Source organism: Lithohypha guttulata (genome assembly GCF_036872675.1).
Source record: "Lithohypha guttulata strain CCFEE 5908 chromosome Unknown scaffold_1, whole genome shotgun sequence".
Classification (NCBI taxonomy): Eukaryota; Fungi; Ascomycota; class Eurotiomycetes; order Chaetothyriales; family Trichomeriaceae; genus Lithohypha; species Lithohypha guttulata.
The window spans coordinates 2,529,684-2,554,379 of NW_027042750.1; the positions used below are offsets into that span (position 1 = coordinate 2,529,684).

Here is a 24,696-nt window from a genome sequence, read left to right on the forward strand (position 1 = left end):
GCAGTCTTTCAGTTGTTCTTTGTTCCTGTTCCTATAATTCTGTCGTATTGTCCTTTTCCCGATCGTTTTTTTACGCATAGCTGTACGAGTGGCCCAACATGGCTTCAGGCACAACAGCAGCTCCTCGGGAGCGCAAGCCCTCGATGGGAGCACCAATCTCGACGTTACAAGGCCCTGTTGGTCCCGGCTTCACTCGACCCAAGCACAAGCGTACCGCCACAGGCTTTGGTGCTCAAGATATCAAATCTGTCGAGTCTAGCATTCCCGAGCCACAGAGGGAAGCGTAAGTAGTAGTCCCTGTGCACAGTTCCTAACAAGCACTGACACTGTCTGCAGATGGAAAAAATACGTACGCGTACAGAAATACTCGAAGTTCACAGCCGTCTGACCATCTGCCAGTCTGCCACAGGTTTCAAATCGAAGGATGATTTTCAGGTTCGTTGAAGTTCCTGTTCAACGCGGCAATCCAAAAGCTGACAGGCCGCAGAAAGAAACTGTCAGACACATCGAGACTACTCTGGCTCGCTCTCTCTTCAACTGCGATGAGAAGTAAGTTTTTGATATGGTCGTCTCCGTCGATCCATGCTAACCTCGTAGGGCTGCTTACTCTGGCACCGCCCTGGCATTTCGAGATCGATTGATTATTGATTGGAACAAGACCCAGCAGAGGCAAACCTTTGCGGACCAGAAGAGAATATACTGTGAGCAAGTCAACGTCTAGCATATCTGCCAGTACTAATCCCCTCGAGATCTGTCTTTGGAATTTTTGATGGGCCGAGCATTGGATAATGCTATGCTCAATGTTGGATTGAAGACCGCAGCTAAAGGTAAGTCTTGCAAGCCTCGACCCTGCCAGAGAATTAACACGTTGCAGAGGGTCTCGGCGAACTTGGTTTCCGTATCGAGGACGTTATCCAACAAGAGCACGATGCCGCTCTCGGAAATGGTGGTCTCGGCCGATTGGCTGCCTGCTTCCTTGACTCGTTGGCCTCACTCAACTACGCAGCCTGGGGTTATGGTCTGCGTTACAGATACGGTATCTTCAAGCAAGAGATTGAAAATGGATACCAGGTCGAGATCCCAGACTACTGGCTCGATTTCAACCCTTGGGAGTTCCCACGAAACGATGTGACGATCGACGTCCAGTTCTATGGATGGGTAAACAAGTACACAGATGATGAAGGAAAGCAGATCACTTCCTGGCAAGATGGAGAGATCGTCACTGCTGTAGCATACGACGTACCAATCCCAGGCTACGGAACTGCCACCGTAAATAACCTGCGTCTCTGGTCTAGCAAGGCTTCAGCTGGCGAGTTCGACTTTGCCAAGTTCAACTCGGGCGAGTATGAGAATGCCGTTGCTGATGAGCAGCGTGCCGAAACCATCTCTGCCGTTCTGTACCCCAATGACAACATGGACCGTGGAAAGGAGCTCAGACTGAAGCAACAGTACTTTTGGTGCGCTGCTTCTCTGCATGATATCATTCGACGATTCAAGAAGTCGAAGCGCCCCTGGAAGGACTTCCCAGAGCAGGTTGCTATTCAGCTGAACGACACCCACCCAACTCTGGCTATCGTCGAGTTACAGCGAATACTTGTCGATCTGGAAGGCATCGAATGGAATGCGGCGTGGGAGATCGTCACTAAGACTTTCGGTTATACGAACCACACTGTTCTGCCAGAGGCTTTAGAGAAGTGGTCGGTTCCATTGATTCAGCATTTGCTTCCTCGACACTTGCAGGTTAGTATTCCTCCATTGCTTTATGCCCACATGTATAGCTGCTCCCTCGCGATGTGGTGCTCCCTATCTCTCTTCGCCCTCCTGCATCAACCATTTTGAAGAATGTTGCTAATACTCGAGATATCAGATAATTTACGACATCAATCTGTACTTCTTGCAGCAGGTTGAGCGACGATTTCCCAAGGACAGGGATATGCTCGGCAGAGTATCCATCATCGAGGAGTCGCAGCCAAAGACAGTCCGCATGGCATACTTGGCTATAATTGGTTCCCACAAGGTCAACGGTGTCGCTGAGCTGCACTCAGATTTGATCAAGACTACTATCTTCAAAGACTTTGTCAAGATCTACGGTCCCGACAAGTTCACCAACGTCACCAACGGTATCACACCAAGAAGATGGCTGCACCAAGCAAATCCAAGGCTGTCTGAGCTGATTGCTTCGAAGCTTGGAAGCTATGAGTTCTTGAAAGACTTGACACTCCTGAACAAGCTAGAGAACTTTGTTGATGACAAGGACTTCAAGAAGGAATGGGCGGAGATCAAGTATGCCAACAAGGTCAGACTTGCACAACACATCCTGTCAGCCACCGGCATCAGCGTCAACCCGAAAGCACTTTTCGATGTCCAGGTCAAGAGAATCCATGAGTACAAGCGACAGCAGCTCAACATCTTTGGTGTCATCCACAGATACCTCGCCATCAAGAACATGTCTGCGGAAGAGCGTAAGAAGCTTGCTCCTCGTGTCTCCATCTTCGGCGGAAAGGCTGCACCGGGTTACTGGATGGCCAAGACCATCATTCACCTGGTCAACAAGGTCGGGGACGTGGTCAACAACGACAAGGACGTTGGAGATCTCTTGAAGGTCGTCTTTATCCCTGATTACAATGTTAGTAAGGCCGAGATCATTATTCCAGCTTCCGATATCAGCGAGCACATCTCCACCGCTGGTACTGAAGCCTCAGGCACATCAAACATGAAGTTCGTGCTCAACGGTGGACTTGTTATCGGCACATTGGATGGTGCCAATATCGAGATCACACGTGAGATTGGCGAGCAGAACGTCTTCCTCTTCGGTAACCTGTCCGAGGACGTCGAGGATCTGCGACACAACCATTTCTATGGTAACCACCAGATCGATCCCGAGCTAAACAAGGTCTTTGATGAGATCAAGAAAGGTACCTTCGGTGACGAAGGTGCTTTCTCCAGCCTAGTCAGTGCTATCCTTGACCACGGTGATTACTATCTTGTCAGCGACGACTTCAATAGCTACTGCAAAACTCAGGACCTTATCGACGAGACATACAAGAATCAAGATGAGTGGGTGTCGAAGTCGATTACATCCGTGGCAAGAATGGGATTCTTCACTTCTGACCGATGCATCAACGAATATGCCGACAGTATCTGGAACATTGAGCCTCTTCAGGTCAAGGAAGAAGCCGAAGTCCGATCTCGAACTGGTTTGGAGACCTAGAAGGATTGCCATCGATTGAGCAAGCATAGTCTTGTAAGTATCGTCTGTCTGTTCAGGGTGAGTTCTTTGCAATGCGCATGAGGAGGAACGAGATTCTTTGAGCCTCGAGTCGCCCTGTTCACCCTAATCACTACACCGTACAAATGTCAACCCTATTCGATTTCGTCCTAGCGCGAGGGAAGGTTTATCAGAAAAGACTGCAACAGACCTAGATGCCTGCCAAGGCTAGAAGGATTATGTTCAAGTTGAGACGAGATTATCGTTATGACAGCAGGCAGAATTGATGTTTGAAATGACGAGTATGAGACCATTGAGCGGCGATAAAGAGGCACAACGAGCATAAACAAAAACGTTAAGAATAGAATCGATACTTTCATTCCACATCCTTTTAGCTACACTACACCACGCACGTGTAACCACGAACAAAGTCGGCCGAAGGTGGGTTGTAAATCCAGTGTTGTTCGGTAAATGAGTGATATCCGCTCACGACTTCCAAGATCTACAGGCCAAACCACTGCCATTCTGCAGCAATCGCTTCTCTTTCTAACGACTAACACAACACCTCGGACGTCTCTAACACCGTAGTCCTTCTCCGCGAACAGCAAGCGTATACGTAGCTTTCCTCCTTGTACCACGTCCGTTGTGGCTACGTTGTTGAGCACTCTCCCTAGCTCTCTACGCACCACTTTCAAGGTCCGAACCGACACTGTTGCAATCATTACAGACAACCTGAATAACCAGTGCCTGCGCTGCCTCGTTTTGTGAAGTAGAGAGTATCCGTTGACCCGTACGCTTGAAGCTTTGCCATGAGACGATTGGGCGTCGCTGGTCAGTAGCGTGTGTTGTGAAGGTCACGAATGACGAATGAGGGTTCACCAGTATCGTGTTGGAGGGGCTTTGCCAACCTGCAGGTTCCACTGATCGTGTGTTGCATTCTAATTCGTCTGGTTGGCGTCAGGTGTGTTGGGAAGAACAGTCGATATTCGGTGGCCGAGTTCAAGGGTAAATATTGTTTCTCATTGGTGTCTGAATACCTTTCCGGCCAGGTAGAAATTAGAATCTATGCGCGATTTCGATAACATCGCAGCAGGTGGTGTGGGTGCAAAGCTTTGAGTGCACAGCCTGCGTCCTGCTTGGTCGGTCGTTCAGGATCATGCAGTACGTCAACCATTATACTGCATGTCGGATGACCACTACCCAGCACGAAATGTACCAATGTCACGTTCATAACGAACCTTGACGTACCTAGACTCCTTCTCGATCGTATCCATTTTCGGCCTTGCTCCTAGTCCTCGTTCTGCACTGAATACTTTCGATGTAAGCACTGTATCGGTGAGAATTGGTCGGACGAAGATATGAGCCAGAGGGGATGATTTCCAGAGATCGTCGCTCCATGACTGCACGATCGTAGCCAAAAAGAAGACCAAACACAAAACTAGCACGGTAATTGTGGGCAAGAGCCAGACCCATCGGACGTGAATGTACAGTTCGTCGATGAATTGTGTGCCCGGTGCGGTTGCTCCACCACAATTGACAAGTGAGCCACGGGCTTGGTTTGTCACGACGTCGGCCATGGATTTGAAGGCTCTCTGAACGCTGGCGAGAGTCCCAATGTCAGGATCCTCCAGACTGGTGCTATTGAATATGCCGTAAAGTGCTTGCATGACATCACTGCTGAGAGCAGGACGGTTGGATGTGATTGCTGAGCCATATCCCTTTGTTAGACCTTCCACAGTATTCCCCAGAGCGATCACAGCTGCCGAGCTGATGTTGTAAGTGCATCGATCACGATCCGCGTCATTCCAGGGCTCGATGATTTCGCTGCCGTTGATGTAGCAAGGCCGTGCGGGAATGACGACGTAATTCTGGAACGTATGATAGTTTAATTGTGTAGCACCATCCAGGTATGATCCGTTCCAGGTTGTCGAAATTGTGTTCTCTCTGAACTGACCACCGCTAACGGAACCTTCATAAGTTTTGACGCAGAGGCGGAGGTCGCACTTAACAGCGCTTGGGGCTGGTTCAGGATTGGAATTTGCTTGCCAATTACGGGCAAGGATTGCATGAAAAGTACTAAAGGTTGTGTTGTCTGTGGCAGCGAGTGCTGGATCAAGCTTACTTGAGGTAGCCCGAGTAGAATTGACCATGCCATAGTTTGATTGCAGTGACAACCCAGCACCGATCCATTGAAGATCACACGTGCTCAATTGTTTGGAGCAGTTAGACTCGACAGATGTGGGATAGGTCAAGTTGGTAGACTTGTCCACGTAGAGGAGTTGACTCGAATGGTCAGAACATTCGTGACAGACACCGAGAGACTGATATCTTGGATAGGTGCAATTACCACTCGGGCAATTTGGGCGAAGAGGCGATTGACTTGATGTCTGAAGGAAGCCATCGTACATGGAACCTATCATCGGTAGGTTGACTCTGTTCAGTCCAGAACCAGATCCAAGCCCAACTACGTCGTAATAAGTGTTGTTGCACACTGGGACATTTGCATTTGTTGGAACTTCGACCTGGCGTATTCTGGTTTCAACCAATTGTTGCACACTGGGTCCAATGACAAATGCTGCAAAGAAGACAAGAGCGCCTAGGTATGCAAGATACCACGACCTGAATGTCAATAAAAGCCGACCAGCGCCCCACGCACCTCGACTGGCGTCATCAATGATTGCCAGATCGATAAGTTTTCGCTCTCGTTTGAACCAGGTCCACTTGATTTGAGACAAGCACTCTGTGATACAAATGCCCATGGCACCCTTCATAACTGTAACAAGAACGGAGAGGACAGCGTTGACGGACAGACCTGACGGCCAATTTGGGGTCTTGTGCTCTCGGAGACTGATCAGTAATCCGATGATAGCTGCGAAGCAAGCAAGAGCAACGCTGAAACTGAGTCCCTCCCAAAGCCAACCACCCGAGCGTTTGGTAGGTAGATGTGACATGACATGATCGTGGTGGTGGTGGTGATGTGAAGTGGTATCCTCATGTTGACTTGGACTTGTAGATCGAGGGCCTAATAGTTCGTACGCCTTCGCAGTCGTCGCGTGTCCTTTCACATCATCGGAATGGGTCATCGCAGTCATGTTGTTCATATCGACAGGCTATTGACTCGAGACCAGAAATTCAAATGAATTCGAAACCCTTAAAAACACTGTATCTCTGGTCCCAGCGCAGTTTACGCCTCCTCTTGAGCACAAACTTCAGAGTGCTAGGCTGAAAATAGTAGGCAAACTATATATGTAATTTAGTAGTCATATCAAGGACTTGCAAGCTATCAGAATAAAACCTAATCACTCATATGGATATAACTGCGACACAGTAATGGCGACAAGCTCGCTTGGTAGTGCTTACCGTTGTAAATTGATCCGATTCAGAACATACTGGCTGAGTTTAAGCAATGCTCTCGCCCAAATCCACAAGTGCGACGTTCGCCAATAGGACATGTAGCAACTCGCCCCATAGTCCATTAAGGAGGAGTGGTCGCAACCGCAGGGCTGTCAATTCACGTTTCAAGGAATCAATCGAAATGCTCTTAGCCAGGGTTGTGCTGGTAAATTGCGTTAGGCAACCAGCACCCACTGGGGCAAGTCTTCTGTCATGCCATCACGTCGTGTAAGCAAGTCGATCGACAATCATACTTTGTTGGCAAGAAGACCAGACTTACGGTCAGAGAACCATGTGTTTCAATTCACAGGACGTTGCTGCAAGTAACAAGAGACAGAAGATCAAGCTCGTGCTGCCCAGGTGTTGAATCAAAAAGTTCAATCGAATATGCTATTTTCATAATCTGAAACGACGCGAACATCGATGGTGTCTTGGCATTAGCATGGAATGAGGACTGCCCGTTGCGTCTGCTCTCGTGCTTTCCATAACCACCCCCCACGTCGTCAATTACTGAGACGGAAGGGAAGCCCGCGTGCGAGCAGCAACAGGCAGATCACTTATGCAGCGGTCAACTTGCACTAAAGCTTCGTGAGCAAAATGGTTATACAGAGACCTGCTCTGGTTCAATATGCATTCAATAAAGAGCCACGAACCACCACTGATAGACTCTGCTGCCAACTATACGGCATTATATATCGTACATTGCCATATCTCGTAAAATCATAACATCTCACCCACTTTCCTTAACTTCAACCGCTCGACTTCGATCAATATGTGGCTGGTTTTGTCCAGTTGCAGCTTCATATCCCTCTACACTCCGCAACAAACTACCATCTGCAAAATGGCTGCTAGCAGACAGATCCAGCAAAGGCTGTCCAGGCTGATTGTTAGCGGCAGACCTCTTCTTCGTCAATGTCCTTTGTACGGACAGTAAACCACCGCCAGTAAAAGCGTCGCTCGTGTTTCGCACAACACCAGGGTTCAGATCCTCAACGTCGAATTTCTTTGTGCTGGTCTTTTCAGAGAGCAGGCCGGCGCCAGTAAATGCATCCCTTGCGTCGTGAATGACTCCAGGGTTTAAGTCCTCTGGGACTCGCTTTCTGACACTCACCTTCCTCGAAAGTAGACCCTTTCCTGTAAATGCATTATCTGTATTTTCCATGAAGGCGGCGGCCTCTTCTGCATGAGCTTTCTTTACGCTAAAAGCGCGAGCTAGGAGGCCCCCACCTGTGAAAGCTGGGTCTGTGTTGCTCTCTGGTACGAGTGGTGGTGCTCGACTTTGCGATGGCTGTGGCGTGTGTTCAGGAGACGAGGATGAAGCTACATCTCGTTTTATGCTTGCATGTCGCCTGGGACTAGGCGAAGTTGTTGCTGTAACAGACTGATTCCGTGAACGATTGACTAGTGTTAGTGAGCGCTTCGGGCTGCCTTCAAGTTTAGGCTCTGCATGTCGTGCAGGTTCTTGACCGCCACTTCCGTACTGGAAAGCATCAGCGTCGAACTCGAGAAGTGGTTTGAAGGTACCCAATTGATAGAGTACCGAGTCTCGTGAACGATCAGTGGAGGGCTCGAGGTGTGTTGTCGTATTTGTTAGAGCAGCTGCAGCAATTGCATCTTTTGGAGGTGCCTTTCCTTTCGTTGTTTGCTCAAGAATGTTGACGAGATACCAACTTCGCCAAGACTGGACAGTATTGTACCACTGGTCTGCAATATTTTTGTCATTGGTTGCGAAGAAATGTACAAAGTTCTCAGTACTTTCAAACATGATGGAACGCTGTTGACTTTTTATGGCGAAACATATCTTCTTGGGCGGCCGCAATCGTTTAAGCTCTTTCTTGGTCGGCATGTACACGTCAAAGTCAGACATGTGAAACACGTTGGTAGCATGTCCGTCGTTAGCTTTTGCAGAAGCAGTGACTTGACCATCCGCTCTGAGGATCATCCAATGTTTATCCCATTTCCCAGGCTTGCGTGAATGATAAAGCTGCATCATGGTAGACGAGGGTTGCTCTTTTGGTGCATCACTTTGTTCTAAACCGACGGCTGCGCAAGCCGACTTGGGAAGGATCATTAGGTGATTTTGCGTGTCACTATCCCACGAATTCATCACTTCTCGTATATGCTCATAGCGTCTCAGAGGACGTTCTAGGCCAAGTGGGAAGTATGTCTCAACCAGCACGGAAGTACGGGGGTCAATAGGTTGCGACAGTACGATAGAAGATGAGTTGAGCAGGTCCTTGACAGTAGTGGAAGGTGTAACTGGTAGTGTTATCCTCGAATTCTCAAACCGGACCTCGACCCGTCGATCACCAGCATTGACAGCTGATACAGGAGCATCAGCGGTCGGTTGAGGACCATTTACGGCAGTCTTGGGAGGTCCGTCGCCTACTCTCGGTTCCCATGTCTGTGATGGAGGTGCTTCGGGAGAACGAGATTGTGTTGGACGTCGCATACGTCTCTTCTTGCTGAAGTCATCACACGAGCGATTAGTCGTAAGCTCTTCGGTATTGTGTTCCTTTTGTTGCCTATGTCTGGCAGGCGGAGTCGTATCGCGACGCCGAATGTTTGGGGGTTCCAGGTTTCGAGTCAACGGCGGCGAGGTCGAAGGAGCAGGAGGTGGTGGTATATTTCTGTCCGGCTCTCTTCCAATCGTCCATTTCCTAGTCCTTGGAGCTTGCGGCAAAGATTTGTCTCTTTGCGCAACAACCTGGGCTTCCACCAAGCTTTCTGATTCGCGATCTCGCTCAGCACGCTGGGCTACGAGCCTCGCTTCTGCCCTGAGCTTGCGCTCCTCTTCGGCTTTCTCTTGCTGTTTCTTCAACCTGGTCAATCGATCATATTCTCCATCCAATATTTGCCGTGCTTCTTCCCGAGCAGCGTCGTACGATCGTCGCAGTGATGGGTGTCTGGGTTGTGGAGACGATGCTGTCTTACTCCTGCGACGAGCAGCCGATGGCGTAACGTATCGTGAGGTCAAAGGGGCTTCGTTATTGCGTAACTGTTGACGAGATGTTACAGAGGTTTGGAGTGTCTGAGCTTGTTCATCTACCGGCGCTTGAACATACGGAGCAACCTGATCTGTCATGTCAGACTCGGGAATTGTTGATGGCTGCTGGAGTTTCTGCCTTCCCTTCTGGTACCTTGATGGCACGTTTGTCGCATGGGTTGTAGAGTTCGTAACTGGTAGCGGAACTGTCGGTAGAGGAACATCGTGACTTTGAGGCGCAACTGTCCGTCGATAACGAGAAGGTGCTCTACTGACTGGACGCTGAGCTTGCTGAAAGTCGGCGTTCGAGGCCAATGCTGGCACAGGTACAGGGGGCTCAAATGGTGCTCCTTGGTTTTCCTGCGCAGCTGCTTTCCTTACAGATCGATACCTCGAGAACCTGGCATGATTTGGCGCAATCGTCGTGGGGACTTCCATGACCACAAGACTCTCGGCGACATGACCTTCCTCTTCCACTGTGTCTACCGACAGAATGTATTTATTTTTCGACGAGTTGATGTTTGTGGGGCTTGCGCGGAGGCGCCTGATTGAGCATAATATTTACGCGAACTTGCGCGTGGTAGCGTGGTTTCGGATCTAAAGTTTGATTGGGTTATGCGGCACAAAAGCAGGAAGCATGGCTACTGGCTCCCAATTTCGCCGAAGGCATTCTGTGTTCCGCATTCTTGAATTGAGTACGCTCCCTGTCACTAACATCCAGAGACCCCTATACTGTCTTGACTGAATACAAGATGATCCCTCCTTGTGGCTCTCCTTGCACGGGCATTTCACCTACTGCAACGCACCACTGTCCGCATACACTCCAATCGATGGCTCGAGAGGTGAAGAACTTCATGTCGGATGCTTCGTTGGACTGCTTGTGGGCTGGAAGCTCTTTGCCAGTTCCATGTAGAGGGTACTTGACTCTATTACGCTCCTTGGCCTCGCTGTAGTCGGAGCCTTGTGCAGGACTGTCAGTCCCTGAATCTGCTGCTTGGTGTGTCAGGAGCTCAGCAGAAGCCTCACGAGATATATCGTTTGACAGAGCTTGGTGTGATGTATCCGATCCTGCTCGCTTGGTGTTCGTCCGATTCATCTTTCGAATAGGTTCTGCTATGCCCTTCTTTTTCTGCCTTGCTAATGCTTTGTTCTGAGCCGGTTTTCGTGCCCCAAGACCCGAGCCGTCGTGCCCCTCGATGAGGGCTTGAATGTCCCAGTGCCGAATCTGCGATAGGTGGTTTCCGACCGTGAGTATGGGTCGCACGTCAGGGAACAGTTTGGATGGCTTCCTTACACTGTACCGCCAGTATATCGAGCTTGAATCTGGATTGCTCAACTCCAGACATCTTCGGTACACTTCTGGACTGGCATAGTCATTATCAGCACGAGTAAAGTCGTCGTCGATTCCCAAATCGGTCCTACGTCGAAATCCGTTCTTGGTTTCCAAATGTTCTTGGCCCTTAACCGTGGTTATCTCTGGTGGTGGTTCTTTTGCTGAGTGGAAGCCGGTTATGGACCAAAGCACAATCTTGTTCTCCGCTGCCGCTCTTGAGATTATGAGGTCGCCCAGAAATATCACGTTATCGACATAGTCGCCGTGGATAGCACTGGTTGCGAAGTGGGGATAGTGAATGACACGGACCTCATCTCGACTGCGTTTTCGTCCCTCTTTAGAAATCTCGTACCAGAACTCTGACATCGGTGCAAAGTCAGGCAGCGTCCAGACACACACTCGGTGATCGTAGCCACCAGAAACTATATACCTTCCTGAATGGTGCCAATCGATTGTTACAAGTCCAGCGACATGACCAGTATTGTGTCCACATATTGCCACGCAGGTGGAGAGCGCTGGCTTATCGGCTCGTCGAAGGTCCCATACGCGTATACTGTGGTCGAGAGACGCGCTGGCTATTATCCATGGGTACTTCGGGTGTGTGCTCAAGTCATTCACAGTACCATTCGAGTGTCCTACCAACGTATGAACTAATCGCCCAGTCATGGCATGGTAAATTGACACATGGCCACTCTCACCTGCAATGGCAAGCAATGGTTCTTGGTCGTCCGTGTAACACCAGGTAGAGCAGTTCATCCAGCTATTCTTTGTTTCTGCTGTGGTCTTGGCTGTATGTTGTGGTTGTTTGAAGACGTGTAGACATTGCAATCCGCATTCCTCCTTGTCTGTCACTTGGTAAATGTACACATTTTGGTAATCAATGGCTGCGAGTATAACCGGGTCATCTCGTGACAGGACATAAGGGTAGAAGTTCACGGTCCAGAACAATTCCTTGAAGCCCTTGAGAGCTGCACGTCGCGTCAGACTGAGACCAGTGCCAGGTTCTGGTAGCACATCGCTTGACATGTTAGTAGATCACTAAGACTCTATATCATGAAAGTAGCACTCCACTTGACCCAGGAGTGTCTCAGCAGAGGTGAAGACCCTCGAGTTCATGCGAAGGCTGGTGAGTGTTTGTTAGTGGAAAGACTTGAGGCATATGGAAGGCGTTTCAGCACATGCGAGAACAGCTGTTAAATGTCAGTGCACCACGCTTACGCATTGCGAACGAGAGTCAGCAGTGAAAGCTGACTTTGCCGTCACGAGCTTTAACGACGAGAGGGCAGCGACGAGGCGATGGAGTTGAATTGAAAGAAGAAGAAAAACTTGGGCACAATTCAGGCAGCTTGGGCAGCTAGCTCAGCAATGGTTCTGGACTTCGGTTACCTGCCTTTACGGTAATATTTTACCGTCTTAGCGTTTTGTTTAGGCGTCACATTCAAGTTCCTCTCGAATATTCCAACACGTCCTACCAACACTGTGATACCTTGAGCACGCGTAACCTCGATGAACTGATACTAAAAATCGAACGAGGAAAAGAACAAAGATTTCTTCAATTACACTACAACATTCTACCACATCTTGATGAATGTGCGACATCAAAACTCCCATGGCCCATCCTCCTTGACATACTCCTTGAAAGTTCCTGCCTTCAACCCCAACGGCTCCAATACCTTGTTACTTTCTGCCTGCTGCTTCTCGGTGCCCACACCGTAATAACTATAGTCCCGAACAAGAACCATGTTTTCAGTCAGCTCCTTTGCAATGTTCTCTGGCAGAAAGCCCTGATACACATCCTCTGGAACTGAGTTGAATTTGATCTCGCGTCCAATAACCTCCGACATCTCGGCCACAATTTCTGCAGGTGTCTTCCATTCACCAACAGCTTGGATCCACTTCCCATCCAATTCCGCAGGATCGGGATAGCTAACTATACCAGCGACGAATGGACCGCCGTCCTTTGAAGGGTTGAAGATCGGGACCTGAGTCTTTTCCAAATCCCATGGTAGAGTCAATGTCGGCACGCCATCATTCACATAAGGGCTGGACCGTGTCATGGTCTTGAAGTTCGATGCGTAGAAGGCCGGCATGAAGAAAGTGGTAATCATGCCCGTTTGCTTTTTGATACTATCCATATAGCGCGCGACCTCGCTCTTACCATCAAAGTGCTCCACGGCTTTCAACTTGCCGCCGGTCAATTCTGTTACATTTGGAAGAGCACTCCAGACCACGTGCTTCACACTAGTTGCGATACATGCATCAGCAATATTCTTGCCTTGTTGAATCTCCTTTGGACTGGACATAGTCTCCCAGTAGTTGGTTACAGCAAAAACTGCGTAACTGCCTTTGATGGCCTCCTTGAGACTTTCGAGGTCATTGAGGTCACCGACTGCGAGGTCAACACCTTGTGAGGCAAGTGCTTTAGCCTTATCCGATGAAGTGTTGCGAGTTATGGCTCGAAGTGAAAATTGTGAGGAGAGAGTAGGATTGCCCAGGAAGGTTTTGATAACTCCTCCTCCCTGATTGCCTGTGGCACCAAAAACTGTGAGGAGATGTTTGGCCATGGTATGGTAGCTGTTTCTGTTGTGGTGTTTGTAGCTCTTGTGGAAGCAATGGATTCCGTGTTTCCGCTTGTATTTCGTTGGATCTTGCTGGTATTTTTTCTGACTACGTTCAGCCGGCGTGACTGTATTACTTATATATCCAGGAATGAGGTGCTGTGATCTGAATCTGCTGAAGCATCAGTTGTCTCGACCTGCGAATCGCTTAGCTAATTGGAGCCCTCCCATGCGACGCTTGACCACTTCTGCCCTAATTCGCTTTCCTTTTTGGGAATGCGCACCATCAACCCTTTGGTCAAGCATTTTCTTCGACCGCTTTGCTGACTTTTAGCTCAGCATGACACAAGCAAAGGAGGGGCCAAAAGAGCTGTCGGACTTGTCGGACTCCATGCATCGACAAGGTAGCCATTGCGTCGTGGCTGCCTTCGTACAATCATAGTGGAATGTAGCTGTAAAGATATTACAAAGTCGCGGTTTTCGATGAGCGCATTGCTTTGTAAGAATTTAGCGCTGCGTTTCGACTTCGTGTCATGATTTTCCGTGTTCATAGCGAAGCTTGAGCAATCAGCCCGTGGCGGCGTTGCCAGTAGGCAGTCAATGATACGACTTTGCAATTTTGCTAAATGACGGTTGGATTACTCGGCTTTACTTCTTGGTGCTGGATTAGTACGTGTGAACAGATAGCTCAGGTATATCCAAGGAGAGACTTGATAGTTCCCGTCATACTATGGTCAGTCTGGACTTCTAACTTGAGAGGATTGCATGACACTGGCAGTCAAATTTAGACAGACTCCAAGATTTGCCCACAGAACGATATGGCCTTGACAGGAAAGTCATTCAGTGTCTGGAAAGAAAGCTCTCCATCTTGTTGTGTCATATTTCTCTCGCACAGGCTCTTCGTGCCTGCTACCTAGCTGCATTTTATGAGTGAATCTTCTTGGACAATCAACATCGAGCGCGTATTTTCGCCTATGGTGTGACATGTTCCTGCGATTTGAGCTCCTTCCATTCGAGACCGATTCAGGCAATGGTATTAGTGCACTGTCTGTTGAGCGAGATTGGAATGACTTGAATACGTAAAGAGGTTGCAGGGGATAAAGGCTGATCGCAACCTGGCAGCTTGACCATTTTATTGTTAGCGTAAGAGAATACTGACCGGGGTCTGGACGTTCTCGACCAGCGATAGCGGCTAGCTTTTTTGGCAACCAGTGACATGGCCGTTCATTATGTTGGCCTTTGTGCGAATTCGTAGTTCTGATCCTTCTTGTTTGTCAGGCAGGACCAGCGTTGGGACATACAGACTCGATTGAACACTGTCAGTAGTTTAGTAAACATATTCACTTGCACAATCGAGCACCTGGTAAGAAATATAAACGTAAACTACGTAGATGCCACTTCAAAAGGGAGGACACAAGATGCTGAAGGCGAAAGCATGGGTAGATTCTTAACCACGAAACATTTTATCACATCAGGATGACATGGTATGATGTGCATTGCATGGCACATCAATGTCATCTGCACAAGTGTTCTATATACGTATACGGTGCATATCAATGTGTTCAATAACATCTATCCAGGCGGCTGCGCCATGGTAGAGACAGGTCCAATACGAACGCCTATAGATTCGTTAAACGACTTCAATTAGGGCTGGTGATGTACGATATTGTCGAGGTAGCCAACCTTCTCCTGGAAATGTGTACTCTTTTGTTCGAAAACAGTCGTTGCGCGTTTGCACGTCGAGCCTTGTAAATCGTCCTCGTCCTCCAGACTGCCGTAGCCGGTGTCGTGACTGGCACTGCTAGGCCGCCTCGAAATATCAGCCTGATTCACAACCCAATTATTGAATACCGTATCCAATGCAGAAGTCAAATGACTTTTGCATCCTTCAGCAGCAGCATTGAGTCTGGATGCCTCAACACGAAGGCAGTGGTAAACTTCCTTTGCCAACAGAGTCAACTGCGGCAGCGGATGAATGTTATCTTCACAATCGGAAGAGGAGCAGTCACTTGCATGCCTAGAAGCCCTAAGTAGCCGTGTAAGCACGAAGAAAAGAGGTGCCACTGATAACATGCTTGGCAGGACGGAAGTGCCGGAGGACGTGAGTCCGAGCTCGGGCCATTTTATCCTTGTCAAGACTTCGACTGCGCCCAACAGATCCTGCTGCTGCTCCAGTTTGAACATAACTTCGGCACAGGATAGACATGTCTCGATTTCAGGTCGTGCAGACTTGGGTGTAGAGGAATCAATAAAAAATGGGAGTCCCGCTTCCGCGATGTTCTCAGTAGTTGCCGTGCTCGTTCTGATTGCATCGGCAGCTCGTAGGTAAAAGTTGTGTCTTCTGCCTGGGCTCAGGACGGCATGAACGGCAAGAGCTCTGGTTTCCGATGCTGATCCGGGTGGTGCGATTTCCAGAGCGGCCTGAATGTGTTCCCGTAGTAGGTCAGTGGCGTCTGGGCTTTGCACTGCTGCGACGAGAGCTTCGTGCAGTAGTGATGTGGATAGCCATGCAGCGATTGCATCCAACGGTGATTTGATAGCATGATCCTCAACCACCACATCATGTAGAATATCCTCAGCATGCTCAGATGTCGGTCGGTCGTACATCATATTGTAGGCCCTCTGCGTGACAACGCTGGTCAGCACATCGTCACAGTCCATCTGCAATAGGTAGTTCAGGTATCCAGGCAATCTGTCGGCGTCTCGAGCTGGCAGGGCTTCGTGTAGTTGACGAGCTCGGCGCCATTGCCGATCTGCTAAATATGAAGCGAGTCGCGAGGCGATATTTGAACTTAGTGTGCCGGCCAGACCAACGTTGTGGAGAACAAGCTTGCAGTGAATCGCTTTCATCATCAACCGTAGAGGTGTAGCTGGAAGTGTACCTGATCCAAAAATGGTGAGTACGACTCTGCTGTGACTGATCTCAGTATCCCCACCAGCGAGCTGGGCGTCAATTGCAATATCCCAGGCCTTCACTCTGGCTGTTTCGTCCTCGGCAGTCTCCCCGCACAACCACAGACAGGCACTAGGACCAAGCCAATACCTGATAGAATAGTTGACCCACTCGGAAGTCACTGCAAACCACTCGGGGAAAAAGCTGTGATGTGGTAAACCAAGGGCTTGCATACTTGTGCTCCATGCCCGCCGCCGCACCTGAATTGGTGAGGCCGGCCGAGCAGGCTCGAGTATTCGCCTCGGCTCATCCTCCTGTTGCTTGGTTGATGCTGGCTTGGAATTGAACATGTAGTAGAAGACGAGAAAGGCCAGAAAGGTCAAAGTCATAAAACCCTTTAACAAAGGTACCACACCGCCAGCACGACAATACTCTGCAAAGGTTGCCAAGTAAAGGCGAGGAGATCTGAGAAACTGCCAGCCGTCAAGGATCTCGAGTGGAATGCCGAAAAGTGCTCGTTTTGTTGAGTCGTCTGCCTGATCTGACTCCGAGATACCTTCCATGATCATTAATCCAGCCACAGACGCGAGCATAATTCTTTGAGGCCACTTGCCTTTGAGGCGTGACTTCTCCAAGGGAGTAGCATAGACATGACCATAGTGTTCTTGTGGCTGAGACTCACGTAAGCGCTTCATGCTGTCAGGCAGTCCGATCAGCCCTTTCACTTCAGGCTTCGCCGTAGTCTCACTGCCTTGTGCACCGACAGGTTGTTCTGAAGACTCCTCAGTTGCAGTGTTACTGGTAAACGCCGTAGCTGGAGTGGCGCCATTTCCCTTGTCAGCAAGCATCTTCTCAAGTTGCTCAACACGATCTTTCAGATAAGTGTTCTCGTCTTCAAGCTTTCTAGAACGAGTTTCCAGGTGATGAATGTATTCGACTGCCTTTGTTAATATTGAGGCCTTGTTGAGTTTATTAGAGGGAGCCAAGCCGTCCAAATCTTCGTCGCCACTACTGGCGCTGCCATCTTTCTTGGTTCTCGCTCTTTTCAAAACTCTTAGAGCGGGCACGCTGTCCCTTAGTTCCGATATCTTCTCGTTCAGGTTCGCACGATATCTCTTTTCTATAACGTTGTGTGGTCTCTTACTGCCGGTCGGCCGTCCAGCAACAGGCTTGTACCCATGCTCCAAATCATCGTCGGCTGATATCTTCCTCTTCAGATTGTTCTGTTGAAGCATCGGCAAGGAACCAACCCGCGCGGTCTCCCTATTCAGTCGGTAAGAATTCAATGCAGTCTCCGGGGAACTGGAGCTGTGGGTCGGCGTTGGCAGGTCATGTATGTAAGAAGCGGTGAGCGATGCTTGGTTGGTGTTGGTACTGAAAGAGTCGCTGTTTGCTGTAGATATAGGGGATATAGGCAGTCCGGACGCTGTTGTAAGCCTCACAGGCTTCACGCAACTATCGTCAACCTCGTCTGCAACAGCGTCCCAATCTAGCCATTTGTCGAACTCCTTCCCAACTATTTCTGGGTCAAGTTGAGGTTCCATGTTTAGTTTGTAGCGGCGAGTCGGTGTCATAAATTGTTCATGTTCGAGAAGGGCTCGTCCGTTATACTTCGGGCACCTAACGAGCGTAGGTCTCAGTTCGAGTTCGAGATCGTAACGAATATCCAAGGTTGCCAGGTATCCCACGAATGGCAGCGTGGTTGGTCCCCGGATGTCGTAAAGCCGAAGCCCTGAACTTGGGCAGTGCTTGCGCTGTGTGATCCTCTGCCAAACCCTTCATCACAGAGGCAGTATGTGTTGGGCAGTGTAAGCAATTGCCGCAAAGTGTACTTGGTCGGCCTACTGCACAAGCAACTCTATGAGCAGACCGACATGGGCAACTCTTTTCCACGAACGATTTCTGCATACATCATTCTGCAGCAAGCATGATTTTGGTCGAATGAGAGCTTCTGCTGGCTTTTCGACCTGCATGGTTTTGTCGCCGAAAACTGTGCCACCTCCGCACACAGCCACATTCGAGCTCGAACCGATCATCTTTACTTTTGTACCTGCATACCTGATTCCTCAATCTGGTAGACAGCGATCATCTTCTGGGAAGTGAAGACATGGAAGAGGACTCAAACAGGTTAAGACGGTGGCAAAATGAACAGTTACGACCAGATGAGGAAGGACGATCACAATGCAGAATGGAGCTAGGCAGGCGTTGTACAGGATATACCAAAGCCGTCTGAGGATGAAGCTTAGGGCCACGTACTTGTCCTCGTTGGCATAGCCTCGAACAACAAGATCGGCACAAGTGAAAGCCGGACGAGCGAAGAGTCGTTAGCGACACTTGACTGCAAGGTGAGGCTAAGATGGTCGAAACGATAAGAGTCCGCCACAACTGATCACAAGCATGCGCAGAATTGGTGTGACACAACGTCTATCAGAACGCCTCACATCAAGCTCGTCTTGGGAGATAGATGCTACTGCTAACTTTACACACAGCACTGTAACAAGTTGTTGATCATGTTTGATGATCAACTCTTACCGTGTCCAATGTTAAACAACCTGTACTTAGATACTAATGAAACAGCAGCACACCACAAACACTGGAAGTTGCAGTACCCATCGAGAGACCATACTGGTCTCTGCAACGAAGCAGATGCTGTCTCATACTCAGCGGTTCCAGGACGACCACTGCCTCACAACTCCCGTGACCAGCTGGGCGGAGTGTACAGGCAGGGAAATTCTCATCAGGTTTGTTGTCTGGTATGTCGCATGACAGAAATCGTCCGTTCGAGCATGACCATCTACGTTTGCAACAGCTCAGTAAACAAATAGCTCCTTGTGGCATCACACTGCACATCGTAAGTACCACATAACGAGGACGGCTCATGAACGCGTCTTAGCCGCTAGACTTCCGTGCTTAGGCCGTTGTCATATGCAAGTGCCAACGCTCTTCATCATTCACAAATCCTTCGGGACACTCATACTGCCATCATCAGGAAGTATACGTTCTAGTGGATGTTCGTTGCTAATGCACCCGAACACTCCTTTTCGTGACTGTGTATGCGCTGAGAATTTATTGCAAAGTATGCTGCAGAGGCCAAGTATACAGATAGCCAAATCTTGGTTGTGTTTCAACTCCATCATATTACCTGCACATATGCCGTACAAACAGTTCCACCGATAAGACCACCACTGAGATTTTCCAAGTCCGAGAAAGAGCCTTTGCGACTGGTGCGACCAAAAAGTATCAGCCTAGATGAATAAGAATGTACCTGATACCCATTCTCGGAAAAAGGATTCGGGAGTCCACGTTGGGGGCAAACATAGGACTACTCGACAGGTATTAATGCTTGAAGAAGTTATCGGGTCATTTCGTCATCTTCCTTTTGATGTTGCGCTTGCCACCCACGAGCCACAGGATAGCAGGCAAGACCATGTAGCACGCAGTACAGGGAGTGGCCGGAGTCGAATCGAGGCAACAATCAAGTATCCAGTTCAAATTGTCCTTGGACAACACCAAGAACGAGCCAAGCAGAACATCATTAATTGCCATAATTACCGTGACCACGTCTACACACCCAGAATAAGGTCAAAAATCAGCCTGTCATGGATTACTTCTGACACGTGTTTGATGTGTTTGACAGTAATATGAGAAATGGTGACTATGACTCCTGTTTTGTTTTTGCAAAGACCGGACTGGTATCACAATTTTCTCTTGAATGTACCTTCACATGATTGATAAGTCAGCACGTCAGAAAGCCTTCGGAAGCAAGCCACCACGTCACAGGAAAAGAAATCCACAGCAAGATCTGGTGGATCTCGAAAAGTGCGCTGTACTGAGGCACTAATGTGAACTCTCCCGCGGTCTGCGAATCAAATGTCTAGAGGTTGTCTGCAATCTATGCTACTAGCCTCTTTTCCGTAAGGTGCGACTCTATCGATGCTCAAACTCCGACTGAGAACAATGTGCTGGAACCACTTTGTTCGGCTTGCTCAAATTTGTGGCAAGATGTCGCTATTGTCGCTAACTCGAATTGGATAGAGTGCTAACGGCCTACTGGTAGAACAAGCCGAGTTTGCGGCTCTTGTCAACGATGTCATTCCAAAGATTGAAAAGCCATAAACTTGCTATTCGCTCCTGCAAAGATGAAGACCTTGCATGCACAACAAAATTGAGGTGTGGTGAGTGATCGACTCCTTGCATGTGATCGCACCGGCTGCACGGAATCTTCTTCGGACCGTCGTGAAAATAAACCCTGCCAGACCCTGAAGTTTTGAACTTCGGGATTTTGAGCACGCTGTCAGATGGACTCTGATGGGTTTGTTGATTCGTCCTTGTCTGGTTTCACGTGTGGCCTATGGATATTTCCGTCTGAGCAATGTGCTTGAACGATGACTTGGCTATACGCGAGTCCAGACGGCGTTACGTTGATCATTTTATGAACAGCCACTGACTTACTGTGGTGCTGCAGATCTCGCCCGCTTGCCTGGGATCCGCGCTTCACCAAGCCCAAACCAAAGCGTTGCGCTTTGTAAGGTCAACCATACTCCTCAGGTTGCATCTCTCGGCTTTACCTTGTCTTCTACGAACAATTGTTCTCGTACATTGACAGATTCGGTTTCTGGAAACTTGACCACTACACCTCTGACTTTCTCACAAACATCACACACTGAACCGATCGGAAGAAGCAGACCTGTTCCTATTCGAATTCCACGTTCAGCACTCAGAGGCCGCGACATCAATCGAATCACAACACCATTGACTGGACGAGGCGAACGTAAAGGACATCTGCTGCCACTCGGTAGGAGTCCTTCACCACGGTCCAACTCTGTGTCCTCATCTGCAAGCTCACCTCTCTCCGATTGCGACGGATTCTTCGGTCGGTTGCAGTTGGAGCGGATCCGGTCGAGTTCTCCAGCCTCTTCGATAAGGGAAAAATTCCGAGGTGAAAGAGCCATGCACAACGAAGCAATGGCTTTCAATCGATATCCGGCATCACCTTTATCACCGAAGCCGCCATCTGGCCCTAGCCTGTCACCTCAGAATTCGCAACGAAGGGGCAACCATGGAAGGCAGTCCTCCAGAAACATGCAGCTTAATCTTGGTCGATTTCATCCTTCGAACTACGAGCAAGCTGATCGCTCTTCAAACACGCCTTCTCGTCCACCACAAATTACATACACGAGGGCTCCGGCACCAGTGCCAACTGTAGTCGAATCTCCACGACTTCTCCGGGAGAAACATCGAGAGTTTCTCGAGAAAGCTAAACTCTCGTCGAAGCTTGCAGCATCACCTCATTCAGACAAGCCAGATGCACCACGGTTAGACCCGCTCGGAAGCCCGAAAGGACCAGTGACACCACTTGCATTGGAAGAAGCTGGTGACTATTTTTCAGTAGCAGGTGCTGGTAAGATCTCTCCAGGAGGCAGCCCAACCACCAGAAGTCCTCGTGCACTCTCAGTCTCGAGTGATGATGAAACCAAGCCAGCCGGCAAGAGTCGAAAGATCGCCTAGCTGAGCCACGATTGTATGAACTAAGGACGTAACGGCCATGAATCACGAATTTCTTTTGTTAAAAGCATCAATGGAGTCGAGCAAGTTTACTCATGAGTCGCATCAGGATTATTTGACACGGTCCGGACAATCCGGAGTCTACAAGGACAATTCTACCAAATGAGTTGGGTTTGTACCATTCGCTTGATACCCAGAATCACTGCCGCAGGACGTCGGCAATGAATGCCTATTGGCACGGTACTGTAACAGTATATCTACGGCATGTTCCATTCGCTAGAAGCTTTTATTTCATTTTGACATTGGAGAGGTTAAACAACGTCGTCTCAGAAGTTTTCTGATTATAGAGACACCACTTATTAGCAGATACACCGCAGATCGTCTACTGGAGAAGACGCAGGCACAAAAGTTAGCATTTGCACCATTACTGTAGTTGAGACAGATATCCCTGTTTACAAAATGAGAATCTCCTGAATAAATTCTACTTGTGTTTTACATCACAACCACACCGATACATTGAGTGATTGCGATCCTTATGTCCCCACTATTCGTATAGTACGGTGTTACACAGACTGCACGAGCGCGGCAAGTATATCCGCAAGGAGACGTAAGCGGTTTCAACCCTGAGAATGAGCACCCCTGACCCGAGCCTTGCGAGACTTGGTAGATTTCCATCCCAGCATTTCGGACTACGTGAATAGAGTGTTGATGGATGTCCGATGCACGCTTTCTCACCACGTCCGGGCTCCTTCGTCGAGATGATGCAATTGCGATAACTGTCTTTGTCGAGTAGAACATTATCCCTGTGCCTAAGTTCAGCGACGACCTGATGAAAGACTCAGCAATGTCGTACTTCCGCCAGACTCGTAGCAGTCGGCCAGCGTTGATTCTGGGAGGATGCGTACTTGTTGTTCTTTTCTACTTCTTTCTCGGCCCTACTACCGACCTCTCTCACACCCTCGATCCTCTGCTACGAGCACGAAAGTCAGCCGCTGCGGCAGCAAATCCTCTCTCTCCTCCAACCTCAGCATTTCGAAAGTCCGCAGCAGGAGATTCTCAGAAACCACTCGGTCCGCCTCCGATTGTACACTACCAATTGAATAACCTGTCCTCTACCGCAAATCCTGCGAAAAACAATGAAAAGGTGCTGATTCTGACACCTCTGGCTCGCTTCTTCGAAGGATACTGGGATAATCTTGCTGCTCTCAGCTATCCACATGAACACATTTCCATAGGTTTCATAATACCTAAGACAAAAGAAGGCAATGAAGCCACCAAAAGCCTGCAAGAGGCAGTAAGCAAGCACCAAGCTGGTCCACTTGACAAGCGCTTCGAGAGCATCATAATTCTACGCCAAGATTTCGAGCCGGCGATTCTAAGTCAGAATGAGAAAGAGCGGCATGCAATGGCTAATCAAGCCGCACGTCGAGCTGGAATGGCAAAGGCAAGAAATAGCTTACTATTCACAACTATCAGCCCGACCACGAGTTGGATTCTGTGGCTGGATGGGGACATAGTTGAGACACCTAACTCTCTCATCGAAGATATGGCCAGCTTCGACAAACCCATCATCGTACCGAATTGTTTCCAGCGATATACAGACGACGATGGAAAAGAATCAATCAGACCATACGACTACAACTCCTGGCGTGATTCCGACACAGCACAAGAGCTTGCGACGAAGATGTCCCAGGACGAGATATTGCTGGAGGGATACGCTGAGATGCCAACGTACCGCACCCTCATGGCTATGCTGGCTGAAACAACTGAGAATAGAGACAAGAAGCGCTTAATGCCGCTCGATGGCGTGGGTGGGACGGCTCTCATGGTGAAGGCTGAAGTTCACAGAGATGGAGCCATGTTCCCTCCTTTTGCATTTTACCACCTGATAGAGACGGAAGGCTTTGCAAAGATGGCTAGACGCTTAGGCTATGAAAGCTGGGGTCTACCAAATTATTTTGTGAGTGGCAGCAACCTGAAAAGTTTAGGGAACGTGCTAACAATTGGATACAGGTGTATCATTACAACGAGTAATCGTCTAAATTTACGAAGCGATCTGATGAGCAAAAGCAAGAACGAAACTTGCATAGATGTATAGACATTGTTTGGGCATTACAGGAGTATTGGGTGATACATGTTTCACATACAGAGATCTGTTAGTGCTAAACACAGGCGCAGGATAAGGATGGGGTGGTACGCCTTGGCAAAATTCGAGGCCATACATCGTGATCTTTGTTGGGACATGTAGGGCATGCATGGCTCGGCTCATTCGAATCTCGAAACATTTCTGCACGAGTGTTTGTATTGAAAGTTCAATACAGGACTCCAGCGTTGCTGAGAACTACTGATAGGTTGAAGTCGATTTCAGGCAGAACAACCACAAACTTGAAGGTCTGGAAGCAGAAAATGAGGGTTTCAGACAGAAAAGGAAACAGCACTCTACGCTTCGATGTCAGATCTACGTCGACGTATAGCTCATGCACACTTCTTTCGCCTTTACTGGCTTCTCGAGCGGCCCTAGTAACATGACCTTGGGAATGCCCGTCCAGCTTATGAGAATGGGAAAGGTGACAGGCTATAGAAGGCACATATGATCAGGACAATGAAGCTGTTGTTCAACAAACAAATCACCTCGTTCTGTCCAATCACCTTGTCAGTTCTGCTTCGATCTCAGAACAATGATTAGCTGTGTTGCAACTACTACCAAATGATGCGTATAGTTTTTTGCGGTAATGAACAGAAGGGAAGGAGCAAGAAGGCATTTTGGCGGCTTGTGGCTAAATCGCCCACCGTAATGCAACCACCAGTAATCCAAACTGA

The 24,696-nt window shown here is 48.9% G+C and overlaps 8 protein-coding genes across 8 annotated transcripts; 3 read left to right on the forward strand and 5 right to left on the reverse strand.

Moving 5' to 3' along the window:
* Positions 1-98: 98 nt before the first annotated feature.
* On the forward strand, positions 99-3,211 carry GPH1 (Non-essential glycogen phosphorylase; the record flags this gene model as incomplete). The annotated part of the gene is made up of 8 exons (XM_064895302.1): positions 99-283; positions 337-349; positions 400-435; positions 488-549; positions 598-701; positions 750-827; positions 875-1,740; positions 1,868-3,211. The coding sequence occupies 8 exons, from the start codon at positions 99-101 to the stop codon at positions 3,209-3,211; spliced, it is 2,688 nt and encodes an 895-aa protein (XP_064757989.1).
* A 1,193-nt stretch (positions 3,212-4,404) lies between these two features.
* On the reverse strand, positions 4,405-6,300 carry LTR64_000922 (uncharacterized protein; the record flags this gene model as incomplete). The annotated part of the gene is made up of 1 exon (XM_064895303.1): positions 4,405-6,300. One exon carries the CDS (start codon positions 6,298-6,300, stop codon positions 4,405-4,407), a length of 1,896 nt encoding a protein of 631 aa, XP_064757990.1.
* Positions 6,301-7,331: 1,031 nt separating this feature from the next.
* LTR64_000923 (uncharacterized protein) lies at positions 7,332-10,025 on the reverse strand (the record flags this gene model as incomplete). Its single annotated transcript, XM_064895304.1, has 1 exon — positions 7,332-10,025. One exon carries the CDS (start codon positions 10,023-10,025, stop codon positions 7,332-7,334), a length of 2,694 nt encoding a protein of 897 aa, XP_064757991.1.
* Positions 10,026-10,314: 289 nt separating this feature from the next.
* LTR64_000924 (uncharacterized protein) lies at positions 10,315-11,946 on the reverse strand (the record flags this gene model as incomplete). The annotated part of the gene is made up of 1 exon (XM_064895305.1): positions 10,315-11,946. The coding sequence occupies one exon, from the start codon at positions 11,944-11,946 to the stop codon at positions 10,315-10,317; it is 1,632 nt and encodes a 543-aa protein (XP_064757992.1).
* Positions 11,947-12,518: 572 nt separating this feature from the next.
* Positions 12,519-13,484, reverse strand: LTR64_000925 (uncharacterized protein; the record flags this gene model as incomplete). Its single annotated transcript, XM_064895306.1, has 1 exon — positions 12,519-13,484. The coding sequence occupies one exon, from the start codon at positions 13,482-13,484 to the stop codon at positions 12,519-12,521; it is 966 nt and encodes a 321-aa protein (XP_064757993.1).
* Positions 13,485-15,122: 1,638 nt separating this feature from the next.
* CPH2 (Clr6 histone deacetylase associated PHD protein-2 Cph2) lies at positions 15,123-17,915 on the reverse strand (the record flags this gene model as incomplete). The annotated part of the gene is made up of 1 exon (XM_064895307.1): positions 15,123-17,915. The coding sequence occupies one exon, from the start codon at positions 17,913-17,915 to the stop codon at positions 15,123-15,125; it is 2,793 nt and encodes a 930-aa protein (XP_064757994.1).
* Positions 17,916-21,336: 3,421 nt separating this feature from the next.
* Positions 21,337-21,879, forward strand: LTR64_000927 (uncharacterized protein; the record flags this gene model as incomplete). Its single annotated transcript, XM_064895308.1, has 1 exon — positions 21,337-21,879. One exon carries the CDS (start codon positions 21,337-21,339, stop codon positions 21,877-21,879), a length of 543 nt encoding a protein of 180 aa, XP_064757995.1.
* Positions 21,880-22,720: 841 nt separating this feature from the next.
* On the forward strand, positions 22,721-23,910 carry MNN9 (Golgi mannosyltransferase complex subunit; the record flags this gene model as incomplete). Its single annotated transcript, XM_064895309.1, has 2 exons — positions 22,721-23,836; positions 23,890-23,910. 2 exons carry the CDS (start codon positions 22,721-22,723, stop codon positions 23,908-23,910), a joined length of 1,137 nt encoding a protein of 378 aa, XP_064757996.1.
* Positions 23,911-24,696: the final 786 nt, after the last annotated feature.